This window comes from Mustela putorius, unplaced genomic scaffold (genome assembly GCF_011764305.1).
Source record: "Mustela putorius furo isolate JIRA1106 unplaced genomic scaffold, ASM1176430v1.1 tig00000835_pilon_pilon_pilon, whole genome shotgun sequence".
Taxonomy (NCBI): Eukaryota; Metazoa; Chordata; class Mammalia; order Carnivora; family Mustelidae; genus Mustela; species Mustela putorius.
In genome coordinates, this window is record NW_025421492.1 from 1363803 (window position 1) to 1381145 (window position 17343).

General features: G+C 42.0%; 1 protein-coding gene across 1 annotated transcript in view; it reads left to right on the plus strand.

Moving 5' to 3' along the window:
• Positions 1-17343, plus strand: part of DOK6 (docking protein 6) — a 378753-nt gene that overhangs the window by 283835 nt on the left and 77575 nt on the right. Inside the window, exon 6 of the mRNA XM_045085209.1 lies at positions 4514-4652. Within this exon, the coding sequence (XP_044941144.1) occupies positions 4514-4652 (139 nt within the window). The remainder of the gene's footprint in view (positions 1-4513; positions 4653-17343) is intronic.

Consider the following 17343-nt stretch of genomic DNA (forward strand, 5'->3'; position numbering starts at 1 on the left):
AGAGAGAGAGGAGGAAGCAGGCCCCCTGCTGAGCAGAGAGCCCAATGTGGGGCTGGATCCCAGGACCCTGAGATCACAACCTAAGCCAAAGCCAGAGGCTTAACCCACTGAGCCACCCACGCACTCTCTATGTTCGCTTTTTAAAAGTAAAATATTTCCATAACTTTTGTTTGGGTGAATTTCTTTTGCTTGTGATCTGGAAAAAGACTGGGACTTAACCCTTCAGACAGAGTTAAGTTTGAGACTTAAAGGCAGGAAAAGGAGGGCATCCTTAATAGCTTACGTGGTACATAGGGCATGTTCTTAAGAGATTTGCTTCCCGTGGACCCTCTTTTAGAGCTGTCTCTCCCCTTTGAGCAGAACTGGGAGAACCCTGCATAGCGGAGCCCCTCATTTGAGGTTTGGTTTCCTGTGAACACAGACATTCCTTCATGCCATCTCTGCTTGGTCCTTACTAGAACACAGCAGAGACTAGTTATTTGGAATGACTGTGGAAGTGAGTGGTGAGATGGGCTGGAGAAGGAGAGGACAACGGGAATTTGAGAAAGAGCCATCGAGGGGCGCCCGGGGGCTCAGCTGGTAAAGCATCTGCCTTCCGCACAGGTCATGATCCTGGAGTCTTGGGATCGAGTCCTGCATTGGGCTCCCTGCTCAGTGGGAGTCTGCCAACCCCAAAGCTCATGCCTCTCTTGCTCTCTCTCAAATAAATAAATAAAATCTGGGAGGAAGGAAGAAAGAAAGGAAGAAAAGAAAAAGAGGGAAAGGAAAGGAGCCTGTCAGGAAATACTAGGATTTTCTTGGACTCTTACTCTGTGGAACCGTACTGACAACGTAACACACGCCGGCTGCCTAGAGTGGAGGGGTCCGCTCATCGTTAGGTTGCTGTTGTGAAGTGCAGAGAAGGCAGGCAGGCCAGAAGGGACAGGCTCAGGCTTCCAGGAGCTCCCCACCGCCGCCCCCGTGCCAGGGCAGTCACACGGGAAACGCTTGTCCCCCCCCAACGATGGTGTGTGAAAGACGTGAGAAGCCTTGTTAACCGGGGGAGCTACAGCAAGCCTTACCCTCAGGGTTTTTCCTAAGGATCAGTCACATGGGCAGGCTGAGTCTCTCGACTCCAACCTCCACCGGAGCAAAGGAAGCATCATATTAGGATAAACTCATCCAGTCATACTGGGACAGCATGGCTCAAGGCCTCAGACACACAAAAACTCACTCTTATCAGGCTGCATATTCCCAACCAAGACTCACAGAAACTGGCCAAGGGACCGCCCCCCTCCCCATCTCCCTCCTGTGTCCACCCCAACCCCCACCCCCCAGCCCAAACACAGGCTTTTCTTCAGAACGGGCAGGGTTTGGGTGCCCGTGGCCCGCTGGATTAATCCCTCCGTGACCAAATGGAAACAACCTTGTAACCAAGTCTTTTTGCCCCAGTTTTATAGATAAGGGACTGAATTGGTAAAGCAATGTGTCCTGGTCAACCCCCCATTACCTCCTGTTGGCCCCGCCCCTCTGCCTGCTGGCACTTACTACAGGTAAGTGTGTTCTTCTCCCAACAATGCCTGTTTTCCCCACTCCTTGTAGAGCCTCGGAGGCAATGAGTCATGTATATGTCTCCATCCTTTCCATCCTCAGGCTCAGGACAGTGCCTGGCTTACTGTACCTGCCCGATAAATATGGGATAAATGAACATCACCGGCCATGACATGATGGTTGACATCTGTGCCTTTTGACTTTCGGATCCTATACTATTCTAATGTCCCCTAGGTCACAATGTCAAAAGCAAAAAACAAAACAAAACAAAACAACACCCTGGAACTTAATGTGTCAGTCCTACTAAGAATTTTTATGAGGCTCTGGTTTGTTCCTTAAAGCCGAAGGAAACTTAGAGAGGATATTCTATGACATTCAATGTTTGGTAAGAAAAAATATGAATTTTGTGAAAACACCTTGCTAAGTAGAAAGAGAGCTAACGATTGTAATTGTATATAAATTTCCATCAAATTCAGTTTGGAGCCAAGACCGACATAGAGTATCCACAAGGTCACCTTTTCTGCAAATAAATGCAATCGCGGAACGCGCATGTTAGTGGCAAGGGGGTTAGGCTACTCAGACGCAGGTAGCACCTCTGTCTTGGCTCTTCCCAAGTTAAGGAAAAGGTTCTTTTAGTTTTTTTGTTCCTTTTGTCATGATGTTTCCTTTCGGACCTTCAGTGTCCTATGTCACTGTCTGAAACTATACAAACAGCTTCTGATTTTCCTCATTTGGGCCCTGAGTGTGATCTCCGACTCCCCTTCAATGAAATGGTGATGTGTAGAGTTTGATATGCCTGTGCTTCCCAAACTATAACGTGCAGAGGAGTCACTTGGGGTCTAGGATACACAGTTCCATTCCGTTAATCCGGACAGGCCCCAGTGAGGCCGGGGTCGCGAGTCTGTGGACCACACGTGGAGTAGCAAGTCGAAATGACTTCATCTCTCCCCATCTTCTCTAGTACCAGCTTGCTCCCCGAAAACTCTTCAGTCATCTAAGAAGGAATAAATATCTGTATCTGCTTCTTATGAGCCCCAAGAAAACATGTTTTAAACACTAAGCAGGGAAACCTAAGCTGTTCGTTCCAACACCGCAGAGGAAAGTCACTAAGTAAGAACTAATTTTACCGAAGGCGTGTGAGCAGCTTGGCTGTAGGTACCCGCGTTGAAGAAAGACCATCTTTGACTGCAAATGTCTCCACTTTTTAAAGCTAGTGTGTTTTAAGGCCTTGTATGATCCAAGAAAGGCTGGAGCGGACAGGAGTCTGTGTTTCAGAGGCTGGAGGAAACCCCCCGTAAGCTTCTAAACCCTTTGCGGGCAGCTGAGTCCCAGGAAGTGGGCAAGGGTGGACCCCCCCCACCCCGTCGGTGACTGAGTAAGAACTGACAGTCGGTGTCTTCACCGTCTCATCTCCGAGGAGTCCCACGCGGTGCTTTCACAGGACAAGGAGCAGAGCCCTCGTCGGAACAAGCCGGCCCTCCACGTGTCAGTCCCTGCCCCGCTCCGACTGGTGGACTTCTGGACTCCTCTGAATCAACAAAGAAAGCTCATTTGTTTCACTTTGTGAAAACGCTTCATTTTCCCCCCAGACTTTCCATTTCACGCTGTGTGAATTTTATTAAGATCTTTTTCACAGAAGCTAAGTGCTAGCTCTACGGGGCCCTACGGGATAGCTTCCGTAGCCTCTGTGATGTCGGACGCCTCTTGAGACATTTCTTTTCCACCGAAAACTCCTTGGAGAGCCATAGAGAAGAATGCAAAATCTTTGTGGTGCTGGAAGACATAGTTTGACCTCGTGAACACCTCGTGCAAATCTTTTGATGTTCTAATCTGAAAACCAACGGCACAGTGCTCCAGCCAATATCTGAGTAGATAGCATCAGACTGAGAGTGCGTGGGTCTTTCTGAGGGTCTCCAGTTATTTTTAAAGGCTGGCTTAAAGTATTAAATTAGAAATATTTTTCATCGTAGAATTAGTCTTTGTTAATAAAATTAACCAAGAATCCTATTGCCTTAGCAAGGTGTCAGTGGTTTTATTCCAATAAAGCGATGTTTTAAAGGGGTAATTATAATTAAATAATTGAAAAAGAATTTTTATTCTAATATTTTTCCCTCTTGAGTGTACATAATAGAACTTCTATTGTTATTATATGCTCTCAGAAATGACCTAGTAATCGCTGCTAATAGTCCACCAGATAAAAATATTAAAATTAAATTACTCTTTTCTCTATGGTGGATATTTTAGATTGGTCTTTGCACTGTCGTAAGGATCTTGTGGGAGGAGTACGGCTCTTTGTCCTATGTTAGAAAGGTGAAAGGAGAAATAGGCAAGTTATTTAACTTGTCCCAGGTCACACTGCTGGGAAGTGCCAAAGCCAAAATTCAAGCCAAATATCCTCACATCCAAATCGGGTCTTCTTTAGGCCGGGGCATTTCTTGGATTCACAAGATCTGCTTAAGGATCGCTCGGTTTAAATCCCAGCTTCAGCTTGTGTGTGCAAATCCATAAACTACACAGTGCGTAGTCTTCTTGGTGCCTCCAAGAGCGAGTATAAAATTGAAGATTTTTCTTAAGTTCTTTACATTTCAAGCGCTCTCAAATCATAGGAAATAGTGTTATGAGAACACAAATGCGAAAATCCTTAAAGGAAACAACTACTTGTTTGCATTCGTAAGACAGGCGAGTGCTGCATGGCAGTGGCTGAACCCACTTGTGCCTGTTTCTGTCCAGGTTTGTGAACACTTCATTTTTAAAATCCCAGACAGACATGGGTTTTTTCCTTTCGTTCCATCTCATGTACCATTTAAAGATGTGTTGGTTGGTTGGTTGGTTGGTTGGCTCGGTCAAGGCGGAATCCCCTTCCCTAGCTCCCGCGGAAGTCAAGGAGGCGGGTGACACAGGGCACGGGCATCTTTTACATGGAGAACTGTTACGCACTTGAACACATGAAGACCCATCTCTTTCCCTATCTCTATTCTCACAGAATGTGTGACACAGGAGAAGGACTATTCACTTTTCAAACAAGGGAAGGAGAAATGATCTATCAGAAGGTCCATTCCGCGACACTGGCCATAGCTGAGCAACATGAAAGATTAATGCTAGAAATGGAGCAGAAGGCCCGGGTAAGGCTCCTTTCCTCGGTAACCGAACAGCTTGGAAATGAATGTCGCTGAGGTCTGGTGCACATCATGTATCTGTGGGCCCATTCACGTCAGCACCCTGGTGTCCACCCCGACCCCACCCCCGCCCCAAGAGCTCACCCCAGGTACCGAATCCCATGCTCTAATGCCCTATTCAGCATATGCCCAAAGAAGTTCTTTTGGGCCACGGGTAGGGAGCTGTGTGCTCCATATATCTCCCCATGACCTGTTGGCACACCCCAGAGGGCTGGGGTGCATAGAGAGTGAATTATGAAGCAGTGCTCCCTGTATATCTCTGCATAGAGATTCAACTGGGGGACCAAAATATTTGGGGGGCCAAAATAAGCAGGGAAATTTAGTTACCCCCAGAAAGGATTCTACTTTCTTTTTGTCTTTGTTTGTCCTAGATTCTCTGAAACTTCTAACACTTTCTGCACGTGTTTCAGAGCCAGTCATAAAATATTTGCAGAAGGACCTTATACTGTTTCCCAACAGTATAAGGAACTATACTACAGCTTTGTGGTCAAGCTAAGAAATCATTTAGTAAAGAATCTGAAACCACAACTTTTTACAAGTAGCTGAGGAAAAATTGTAAGTGTTGCTACTAACTTCTTGGAAAGGCAAATAATGGGGTGATTATTGGTCATAATCTTAAGAGGTGACCATTCTTCAAGATTTATGGAGAGGCATTCGATTTCATTAATGAGGGAACGGGTGGAGTTTGGGGACGCAAGTGGGTTACTCACTGGAATGACACTCATCCTGTTCCGGTTTCAAGACGACAGAGTTCTATATGTAGTACTACATTTGTTTTGATTTTTTAAATTCTCCATTACATAATGTTTTTGACCCATACAAAATTATCTTTTAGGTATAACAAAACAATAAGTAATTTAGCAAATGATCTTGTCATTCTTAACGCATTTCTAATTTTGCCAATACTACATACACATTTTTATCTATCTAGGAAGAGCTTTAAAGAGTTTTCCTGGAGTACCAGGGTGGCTCAGTTGGTTAAGCAACTGCCTTCGGCTCAGGTCATGATCCTGGAGTCCTGGGATCAAGTCCCGTGTCAGGCTCCTTACTCAGCAGGGAGCCTGGTTCTCGCTCTCCCTCTGCCTGCTACTCTGCCTGCTTGTGCACTTTCTCTCTCTCTCTCTTTCTGTCAATTAAATAAATAAAAATTTTAAATAAAATAAAACAAAAAAATAAAGAGCTTTCTTAATACCTCAGTGTGACAAGAGAAAATCAGGCTTTATGCAGGACAAAGGGCCTTTCATAGGGATGAATGAGTGGCCTGAACATTAGTAAGATTATTAATATGATTGTGTGATTAATTGTAGAAGCATTAATAAGACATTGGTGTAACTTAGTCTCCTAGGAAGATTTGGGTTAACTGTAAACCATTTTAACAGTTACCTAATTACTATGACATTTATCCAAGGGCTTAAATCAGTGAGAAACTAGAACTATCAAATTCCAAATTATTTCAGAATCTACTGATGTTTGCAACCAAAATTTACAGTGCTATGTCACTTGCTGCTTTTTAACAGTTAACAATTAACTACACTTAACAGTAGCTTTACTTATAGCTGCTGCTCTGAACAGGCAAAAAGCTAATGGTACAGTTACTTAATTGTATTGTCGTGAAGGACATGCCAGAAGCTCTTTGACAAAACCATATTGTCTGCTGTAAAGGAGAGCACTGGGTATGTGTCCTGAGCCCATATCCCTTTTCCACTACTGCCTGGCTCTTATCACCTTGGGCACCTTGGAATATTAACTTCTAAATGTTTCAATTCCCTTTATCTGTAAAATGAGGATATAATAGTTCTACTTCTTTGGTTGTTATGAGGTACTTGTGCATTCAAATCTGTAAAGTACTGAGAATAGGCCTGGCACATGGCAAGTACCACGAAAAGGTTCATTATTACGATAGAGATCCATCTGTAGGAGCGATTTTGAATAATTATAAGACTTGCAATGTTTGTGAAGACTCTTAATTGTTATTCCCAACTGTCGCTACATAATATCTTTCAATCCCTTTCAAGTATGTCTAACAATCTTGTGCCAAAAAATTTGCAAAACAAAATTTAATTCGCATTTGCTATTGATGCTGTCGTGGGTGATAAACATGATAATGTCCTGTGCGGCCGAGAAGCATGTCCCCAGAGCTGAGCCAGGTGGTTGCTGTTTGGGGTTCAAGACCAGCGCTGCACTGACTTAGATCTCAGGCAGTCTACCGCTGGGGGTGTGGGGGTTCCACCATGGGGTGCATCAGGGACCCGGGTGCTCAGAGATGGAAAAGTGGGGCAGGTGTTTAAATAGCAGGCTCACCAAAGAAACCAGATATTTCTAAGAATCACGACATCAAAGACCCCATCAGTTTGGTGCACACATGCAAATAGAGCATTTGATTTAATTTCGAATGCAATCGCACAGCTATGCTTTTCTCTGAAGTTTCGGATGGACTCCTACGATTATTTCCTACGTCGCGCATTCTTCAGAGGAAGCCAAGCTGATGTTTTTCAGACAGCATGCTACCAAGACCTGACAACTCCCCACATTCCTCACATTCTGGGACCCTAAGTTAACATTTCCAGGCCTCCCAGACATAATTTTTACTTTTTCTTTTAAGAGACTGCCTCGACATGCACAAACCTCTTTGAAAGAAGAAATTCCGACGACTATGAAATAGTAGTTAAACACCCTCTAACGCTTCGTTTGCTTATTTAAGGAAAACAAAGGCCTGTGCTATCAACTGGGCAGAAGTATAGCTTGAGAGCTAGAAAGATAGCCCCGAACTTCAGATATAAAAACCATGCATCTTACTCATTACGTGTCTCCTACAAAATCAGAAGGTGACGTTGCTCGTTGACTTTCCAGTTTTAAAAATGGTCCATGTCAGATTGTTACTGAGCACGTAGAAAATGCCTGCATAGTTTTACCACATTCGCATTTGTTACTAGATCAAATTAGGAATGAGCTATACAAGTAATAAATGGCCCCGAACATTGTGATTCAGACTTCTTACTCAGCTTTGTGGTCAAGCACATTTATTTTCATCCTTTTAAAGAGAGGTGATTTGGGTGCCCGGGTGCCTCAGTTGATTAAGCGACTGCCTTCGGCTCAGGTCATGATCCCCGACTCCCAGGATCAAGTCCCGCATCAGGCTCTCAGCTCCATGGGGAGTCTGCTTCTCCCCCTGACCTTCTCCCCTCTCATGCTCTCTCTCTCTCAAATAAATAGATAAGATCTTTAAAAAAATTTTTAAATAAAGAGAGGTGATTTAACAGTGTTACTGTCTTACATATAAACAAATGTATATGAGAAATAATATCTCAACAACCATTTCTTAACTGTAACAGAAAACTCAATATAATCTTTTGACATCCATGTGTGCTTAGAACCTAGGTTTGCCCGTGTTTATTACCTTCCTTCCTGGGGGTGAGGGGGACACAAGAATAAACATATTTTGATATGGCTCCATGATCTAAGTTAGGCAATGTTTCTGTCCTTGTTTAAAGAATCAGATGTCTAAAAAAATAAAGAATAAAAAAAAAATCTATATCTAGAAAAAGTTCCCAGCCTTGTGAATAAAACAGTACATTTGCACTATAGAGTACTGGATAACAAGAATCACTAAATCAGTAAGGCTATTAAAAATAACACCGAGGAGGGACGCCTGGGTGGCTCAGTTGGTTAAGCAGCTGCCTTGGGCTCAGGTCATGATCCCAGCGTCCTGGGATTGAGTCCCACATCGGGCTCCTTGCTTGGCAGGGAGCTGCTTCTCCCTCTGCCTCTGCCTGCCTCTCTGTCTGCCTGTGCTTGCTCGCTCTCTCTCCCTCTGTCTCTGACAAATAAATAAATAAAATCTTTAAAAAAAATAATAACACGGAGGACATGGGGAGATGGAGAGGAGAAGTGAACTAGGGGCAATCTGAGGGGGAGACGAACCATGAGAGACTGCGGACTCTGAGAAACAAAGTGAGGGTTTTGGAGGGGAGGGGGTGGGAGGTTTGGTGAGCCTGGTGGTGGATATTACGGAGGACACCTAATTGCATGGAGCACTGGGTGTGGTGCATAAACAATGAATCTTGGAACATTAAAAAAATTTTTTTTTCATTTCCTTCACTGAGAAAGATGATGCAAGAATTAATTACTATTAAGCAACACCAGAAGTTTTTAAGTAGAGCTTAGCCATGGATTAACCATTCACAGGATTGTAAAGGGTTTACTCTGCTCACTAAGCTGCCTGGTGATACACAGAAGAGCAAGGAAGTTCCTTCTCTCACGTGAGGCGGAAGTTTGTGGGATCAAGCAACTTACACTGCCTGAGTACGATGATCTCATTCCTTTTACTTCTTGAAATAACAAACATTTCCCAGGCCTTCCTCATCCTGGTGAGATGACGGCATCACGCGATTTGGGTCCGAAGTACTGAAAACACCCCTTGAGTCCTTGGGCTCAATGGACCCTGACCTATTTCTCAGAGCACCAGCTTATCGGAAGGTCCTTAATTAAAGCTCCATAAGGAATGAATTCTGCACTACGAGAAGACACGCTTCCCCTCTGGCTTCCACGTGTAGGGCGTCAGCTTCTCACTCTCCTGTCCGAGCTGGAATCCGAAAATGCTCACAAAAGGGGCTAATGGTCCTCTGTATTTTCTTTAGCTGTTAACACCAAAGCATCTTATTTCAGAGGACAGTTTTGGTTTTGGGGTGCACAGAAGGTGAAACCACAGTCATAAATTTTGAACTAGAAGTCATTCTGAGAGATTCACTAAGGCTCAAATCCCTGAGGAAATGATTAAAGCTAGATGGGTAAGCAAATGGCATCGCTAGAATTGGCATTTCACGGAGATTGTTCTTGTTCTTAGAACCAGCCGAGTTCTTTGGGTGCTGCTACTAAAATCATTTATAGGTCCTCTGCCATCCGTGTGTAGCATGATCGAGGAAATTTTTCTTGTCTTTGTGATAGAAGCTGTTCATTAGAAACCATCACTAAATGTGCCCTTGTGATTCTGCCTGGTGAGGTTAAAATCAGCGGAGGTGACAAGACCTCAGATGCCTTGAAATAATTTAATTTTCATGGATCTGTTACACACACAATATGAAAAGAAGTTCTTTTTTAAATTTGGTTCTTGTGTTCATAAGCTTTACATGTGTTACAAGATGCCCATAGATAAGGAGCAACTGAGAAGACATGAATAAATTTTTTCAATGAATTCTCCTGATATAAATAAAAAAGAAATAAGTAAAGAAACGGAGCAGGATACTGTCATTAGTAACATTACAAGTAATTTAGAAGCCCATTTGCAGAAGGACAGCTTCCCATAATGAGAATTACAGTGTATCCTTCTAAAAACAGGGTTTGGAGTGCTCTTATTTCCAGTAGTTTTTGCCACCTGGTCACCAGAACAATTTTGTGTAGTTTAAAGACAAATAACACTAGTGTTATTAAAATATCAGCAAGATAGCAAGATTGCTTTAACGCCCCAAACACCACCAGCAGGGCTGGCCTCGTGCACTGCTGTCCAAAGCTATCAATCCTATTGTTGTCCTAAGCTCTGGTGGATAGGAAAAAAAGAATAACAGAGCCTCACGGAAAATTTCTTGCTTAGAAAATGAAGAGTGGTTTCCTTCTCCATTATTTGTGACTTTACATGCTTCTGTTACTAGAAATACAAGAATAAAAGCAAGTTAAGCTCACCCACTTAACGAACTAAAAAACCTCACTGTTCCAAGAACAATAAACCTTTTGAAAAATAACAGTTTAAAAACAAATTCTGTTACTTCTTTTTATAAATATAAGAGGGAAAGAGTTTCTGAAGAGGTGCCATTGTCATACAGGACCCAAGAGAACGAGCCCAAGGGGTGGTTTTGACATCTTTGATGGAAATTTTGTGATGGTGTCACCTTACCAATGACAAAAGCATCTCAGGGAAAGGTAAAGGGAGAGAAGCAGAGGAGAAGAGAGAAAGAATGAGGACAGCGTCCTGGAAAACGAATTCAAGTAGCTCTGAGAAATTAAGGAAATTTGCCCTCCTGGGGTTATGGTGTATCACAGAACTTACCTACATAAGCCCTGAAAAGATTTTTTTTGGGGGGGTCTAAATAGTTGCGTGAATAGCAAAACACTATTTTGACAGTTTACCAATTCCAAGATGCACATGTTTTTCACATTTTAACATCTCTCAAGTCAAATATGAGTTACAGATTAATTGATAGCTCTATTTCATAGTGCTACATAAAACAGTGTTTTATCTTTCAACTGATGGCACCTTAGAGTGTTTTGAGATACCATATACTTGTCCAATACCATAACACTTGTTTTTTTTTTTTTATTTAATTTTACTTTTTTCAGTGTTCCAAGATTCATTGTTTATGCACCGCACCCAGTGCTCCATGCCATACGTGCCCTCCTTAACACCCGCCGCCAGGCTCACCCACCCCTACCATTTCCATCCCCTCCAAAACCCTGTTTGTTTCTCAGAGTCCACGGTCTCTCATGCTTCCTCTCCCCCTCCGATTTCCCCCAGTTCATCTTTCCTTTCCTTCTCCTAATGTCCTCTGTGTTATTCCTTGTGCTCCACAAGTAAGTGAAACCATATGATAATTGACTCTCTCTGCTTGACTTATTTTACTCAGCATCATCTCCCCCAGTCCCATCCATGTTGATACAAAAGTTGGGTATTCATCCTTTCTGATGGAGGCGTAATACTCTATTATATATGTGGACCACATCTTCTTTATCCATTCATCTGTTGAAAGGCATCTTGGCTCTTTCCACAGTTTGATGACTGTGGTCATTGCTGCTATAAACATTGGGGTACAGATGGCCCTTCTTTTCACTACATCTGTATCTTTGGGGTAAATACCCAGTAGTGCAATTGCAGGGTCATAGGGTAGCTCTATTATTAATTTCTTAAGGAATCTCCACACTGCTTTCCAAAGTGGTTGCACCAACTTGCAGTCCCACCAAGAGTGTAAGAGGGTTTCCCTTTCTCCACATCCTCTCCAACATTTGTTGTTTTTTGTCTTGTTAACCTTTGCCATTCTAACTGGTGTAAGGTGGTTTTAATTTGAATTTCCCTGATGGCTAACAATAATGAACATTTTTTCATTTGTCTGCTAGCCATTTGTATGTCTTCTTTGGAGAAGTGTCTGTTCATGTTTTCTGACCATTTTTTGACGTGATTATCTGTTTTTTGGATGTTGAGTTTGAGGTGTTCTTTATAGATCTTGTTTTAAGAAGTATTATGAAGACACTCCAATGTTATTCCCAGGGATAGCCAAATAATATCCTTCAATTCTTTTCAAGTACCTAGATCTTTTGAGATCAGGAATACCATGGGCTCATTTATAATTTGGTGAAGAAATGAGAAAGCCTTCCAGAATGGGCTCTCTCCCAGGTAGTTTGGCTCTCCTTCTAATGAAGGCATTCTTCATATCCACATTTTACAGGAATCTCTACCTACCAAAAAAAAAAGTAATAATAACTAGTTTTCCTACACTGAAAATGTAAAAAAAAAAAAAAATGGAAGCAAAATACTCTGATGAGTAGTACACAGAAAAATTTTAACACGTTTTACAATTTCTTTTCTAGGTATATTCAATGAACTTTAAGAAATTCTAGGAAAAGTTTAAATGTATGATTTGTGATTCCAAGTGATGTGTCACATCTAATATATAGGATTATCTGCTTATGAATTCATTCTTCAAAGTTCTATTCATGATTCTGTTGCTCAATATTATCAATTATTAATCATAAGACAAGAGCCTTCATTACTACTGACAATGGCTAGTTCCCTGCTGGGAAATGCCATTTGCCTATTTGCGAGATTCTCTTTTACTGATTGATAGACACTGATTGTAATGAAGTGATACAAGCTCTATTAGAACAAATGATTATAGTTGATAACTAAAGTGGGCCTGTGATCCTAATTAACCCATTTACTTACTGTTGTCCCAGTGTCAGAACATTAAAGAAAATGCGGTCTCTAAACAAAAACACAGACAGGAAGAAAAATACTCATTTCTGCGTAAAAGCACCAATGAGTTGGAAATGGGGAGAGGTCAATGTGTAATTTTTCTAGCAAGCGGTGTTGTAACACAATATAATAGCACATATTTTATTTATATCATGTTCTTTTTTCTTAAAATTTGCTGTAGGTGCTCTAGGTGTCACTTCAGAAAATGCATTTTATATATATTTTTTACATTTAATCAACTTGATTAGAATTAATAATATATAAGGAAAATGACTGCCTGACATAAAAAAGTACAATTTTTCATGTTAAAAAGTATAAATTTGTTCTTTCATTTGTATTGCTGGAATCAAAGAATAATGAGTAAACTCTGTACAAATGATTTTCTCTTGTATCTTTTTAACTATGCCGGTCTTATTTATTCATGGCCATACAATCTGCTCATGGCAATTATGAGAATGATTCTCTTAAAGAGAAACAATAGATTTCAAAGGTCAATTAAGATAATTCAGCTTACAAACATAGAATTATGGCATATACACATAAAACCCAAAGAATCAGACTGTCTTCTCTTTGGGACAGTGTTGTAAAATAGAAGAAAAAATGTAGACCAGTAGTGGGAAAACCAAAATCTACAAAAATTGATGTAAGAATTACATGGGGAGTTAATTAAGCTTACTTTCAAATTTGACTGTAGTTGTCAATTGGGGGGTGTATTCAACGAATGCACATATATTAGTTGAAACAGGGCAGGATATTGGCTAACCAGGTTGACTCTGGGGAAAGAGCTGTGTGACCTTGTGTCAGGTGCTTACCTTTGCTGTGCTTTAGAGCCTGGGTGGCTCAGTGGATTAAAGCCTCTGCCTTCATCTCAGGCCATGATCTCAGGGTCCTGGGATCGAGCCCTGCATCGGGCTCTCTGCTCAGCAGGGAGCCTGCTTCCCTCCCTCTCTCTCTCTCTCTGCCTGCCTCTACCTACTTGTGATCTCTGTCTGTCAAATAAATAAATAAAATCTTAAAAAAAAAAAAAAAAAAGAGGAAAGGAAGGAGCTATAATAGTATCTACTCCGAATGTTAGAATACCAGCTGGTCTTGAGTAAAAGCCCAGTTATTAGCTAAGTCATAAAATGGCTGGAAGGAAAAAAAAGTTAGCTTTATTTTGAAGTGGGTAAAATTTTATAACCACTGTAAAAAGTTCATGCCAGCTTTCATTATGTGCAGACATTGGAAATTAATTATATAAACTTTAATAAAGCCTCTAGATATTTGTACATTTTGAAACCAAGAGACAGTGAACATTTTATTGACAACAGGTGTGAAATTTAATGTTCCAATATGTATTCTCATGTTTCCTATATTCAGAGAGTAGCCTATAAATGCACCTATTTCCAACCAGATGGACAGATAAGTAAAGAATATACATATTCTTCTTTTTTTTTTTAAGATTTTATTTATTAATTTGACAGAGAGAAATCACAAGTAGTCGGAGAGGCAGGCAGAGAGAGAGAGAGGGAAGCAGGCTCCCTGCTGAGCAGAGAGCCCAATGCGGGACTCGATCCCAGGACCCTGAGATCATGACCTGAGCCGAAGGCAGCGGCTTAACCCACTGAGCCACCCAGGCGCCCAAGAATATACATATTCTTAAAGGCATTACTGATGACAGATAAGAACGGTGTTCAAACTCTTGATGCCTATGTTTGTAATGATTTCTGATATGTTCTAAAGCTCAGCTTTTTTACACTCCATGAAAGTATTGTGGTCAATACATAGTTTAAAACAGATAATGATAATTTCCACTTTAGTTCAAGTTTAAAGAGAATAATCCTCTCCAAAGTTCAACACTAAATGACATCTAGCAACTTCCATTAAATGACTCTGTAAACGATGTAGTGTTTGTTAGTCTTGTACCAACTCACCAAGGTATCTTCTAATTCCTTTTCATTTATCTTGAATAAAATGGAAGATTAAGTGTGAGCTGTCCCCTATTGAAAATTAAGTCAAGTCTGTGAAAAACCAATTGCCCGCAAACCTTCAAACTTCAGAGGACTGTTTGAATAAATCCAAACAGTGCCGAGCTTGGCTGCCTAAAGGTCTCTGGGGTTTCTATTTCTATACAGTTTTCAAGTTTCATGAGCTCTTTTCCAAGAACAGATAAACTAAATGTTCTCCACCGGCACTGGGCTTGTTTTCACCACTTCCTTATGAGGCAGCGTGACTTGTTTTGTTTTTGTGTTGTTTTTGTTTTTGTTTGTTTTACTTCTGACACACTTCCCACGTGGTACCTCCGCATGTCCCCTGACCACTTGGGTATTTGAGGGTTGCTTCTCCACAGCGGATTTCCCTACCCAGTCCCTCTTGTCTCGGACATGCCAGCAAATGTGCCGACTTACCCACTCACATCTCTAACTCTTCATCACACCGGAAAAGCTGAGAGCGGCCTCTCCTGACTTGTGTTAGGTGTGTGCCCGGACGCACACACACCACAGCCTGCTACCATCATCGCTCACCGCCTCCCACCGGGGTCCTGCCTCTCCCACCTGCCCATACTGACCGTCCGTTCCTCATATTCATGTTTCTTGGGGTTTGTACTTCTATTACGCTCTTAGGCTTAGATCTAAGAAGCTGACTGTCTCCATCACGATTCCTTCGAAAGCGCGGTGTGGGCCCATTTCCGTGTCTTGACCCCATGTACACACAGATGGCCCTCATGTCGGTGGCCTCTCCCGGGTAGTAGTAGCAACAGGAAGCCTGCAGTTTCTACCAAGCACTTCAGATGGGACAAACACTGTGCTCTTCCCTCTAAAAGCATCATCTTGTGAAATATTTATAACAACACTTGAGGTGGATTATATGAAGGCCAATTTAGAGATAAAGAAAAATTGAGTCTTAAAAAAACAAACAAACAAACAAACATAAGTGTGTTGCCTAAGACAAGGCAGCAATAGAGTTGGGGTTTGCTAAAAGATGTGCAGACAGCCGAGCTGGCATGTGTACGTGCGTGCACACGTGTGTGAGTGGCAACTCCAGGACTGGGAGCACTCACTGGACCCTCTCCTCTCAGCATAGGGGAGCGTTGTGCGCAGTTCTGCCTTGGTCTGCTTGAACTGATCCAGTTGGTGCAATTCTCCTCATATCTGCTCCCTGGAGAAGAGGGGTCCAGGGCTTGATTTTACAGTGAACTATGGTAAAGAGGAAGTGACACTGTAGGAACTAAAGGCAGTCTGCCCCCAAATGTGCCACTTTGGCTTATTGGTTATTTTGAATTAAAGTTACTTTAAAAATAGCATCGCACATACTTTCAAAATAGCATTGCACATACCCTCCTCTGTCCCCCTGAAAGCAGGAAAAAGATCTCCCATGTGAAAAGCACCTTCCCTGTTCCAGGAGACAGGCAGACCTTCTTACGCCAGAGATGGGGAACTCAGAGCTGAGAAGCCTGTGTCAGCCCGCCGTGTTACTTTTCACTAATTGATTACCATTGCCCAAATTCTGTTTAGAGTTCCTTATTAATGGAAGCCCCCAAAGTTAAGTTTTCTTTGTCCTGTCAGTTCCTCACAGATTTATTGTTTCTTTGTCTAAAAGTATAAGAACTTCCCACCTTGGGTTTCAATTTCATTCTTGGGCCTCCGTTGCACACATAATAAAACTTTGGGGTTTTTTTTCTCTGTGAAACTGTCTCAGGTAAATTTTAATTTTTAGTCCAGCTAGAAGACCTTGAAATGTAGGGGAAAGAATTCTTCTTTCTCATCAACATCATGGTCTTGATTGCCGCAGAGACATCACTCACTGCCTGCGTCACCATGAACAAATTACATTATCCCTCTGAGTCTCATTTTCCTTGTCTACAAAGTTCAAATGGCGTCATTATTGACAATTTATATGGATATCAGATAGAACAACCTATGAAACCAGTTTGCACATTGCCAGGCACATAGCGAATGACTCAGAAATGCTAACTTTTTCCTCTCCCAGTTGTTGAGATCTGTGTCTTTAGTGCAGATATGACTTTAAATTTTCAATAAATGGAGAGATACAGAGCAAAAGCAAAATGAATTGGTTAGCAGGTTTTTTTTGTTAATACACAGATGAATTTATGTAGGCGAACACAAATTAGCATTAGTGATTCTCACAGAAGGAAGCAGAGTCTCAAAACAATGAAGGAAAGTTGGAAAAGGCAATAAGGTAACCTGGATAATTATTTCGGTAAAAGCAGGAAAAGGTGTTGGTGGGCAGTACCTTGACAAAAATTACACCAGATTTCAGGACCTCCCTGCTTTTTCTTGGCAGGGTAGGTGCTTTCACAGTACAGAGCTGTATTTTTGCTATTGTAGCCTGGTGGAGTGGAAACTCATTTTTCCCAAGAGAGATCAACATCACAGTCCGAAGGGCAGTGCACTCAGAAACCAAGAGGAATGTTTTGTTGGAAATTTACCTTCAGCAAATCCCAGAATTTGGGAGGTTCTGATTTCCCAGCTGTTAAATGAGAACCGCTGGACTTTCTAAGCAGGGTTCAAACCTCGAACCGCATGGCCCACACACACAGTGAACTTGGGCTTCCTCCAACCATGGAGGGCTCCCAAGTAGACTTACACAGTAACTCAAGACAGGCGGAGGGAAAGAAGAGTCTGCTGTAGAGGTTGAAGGCAAAACCAAAACAGACATGATGTTCTGTCTATTTGTGTG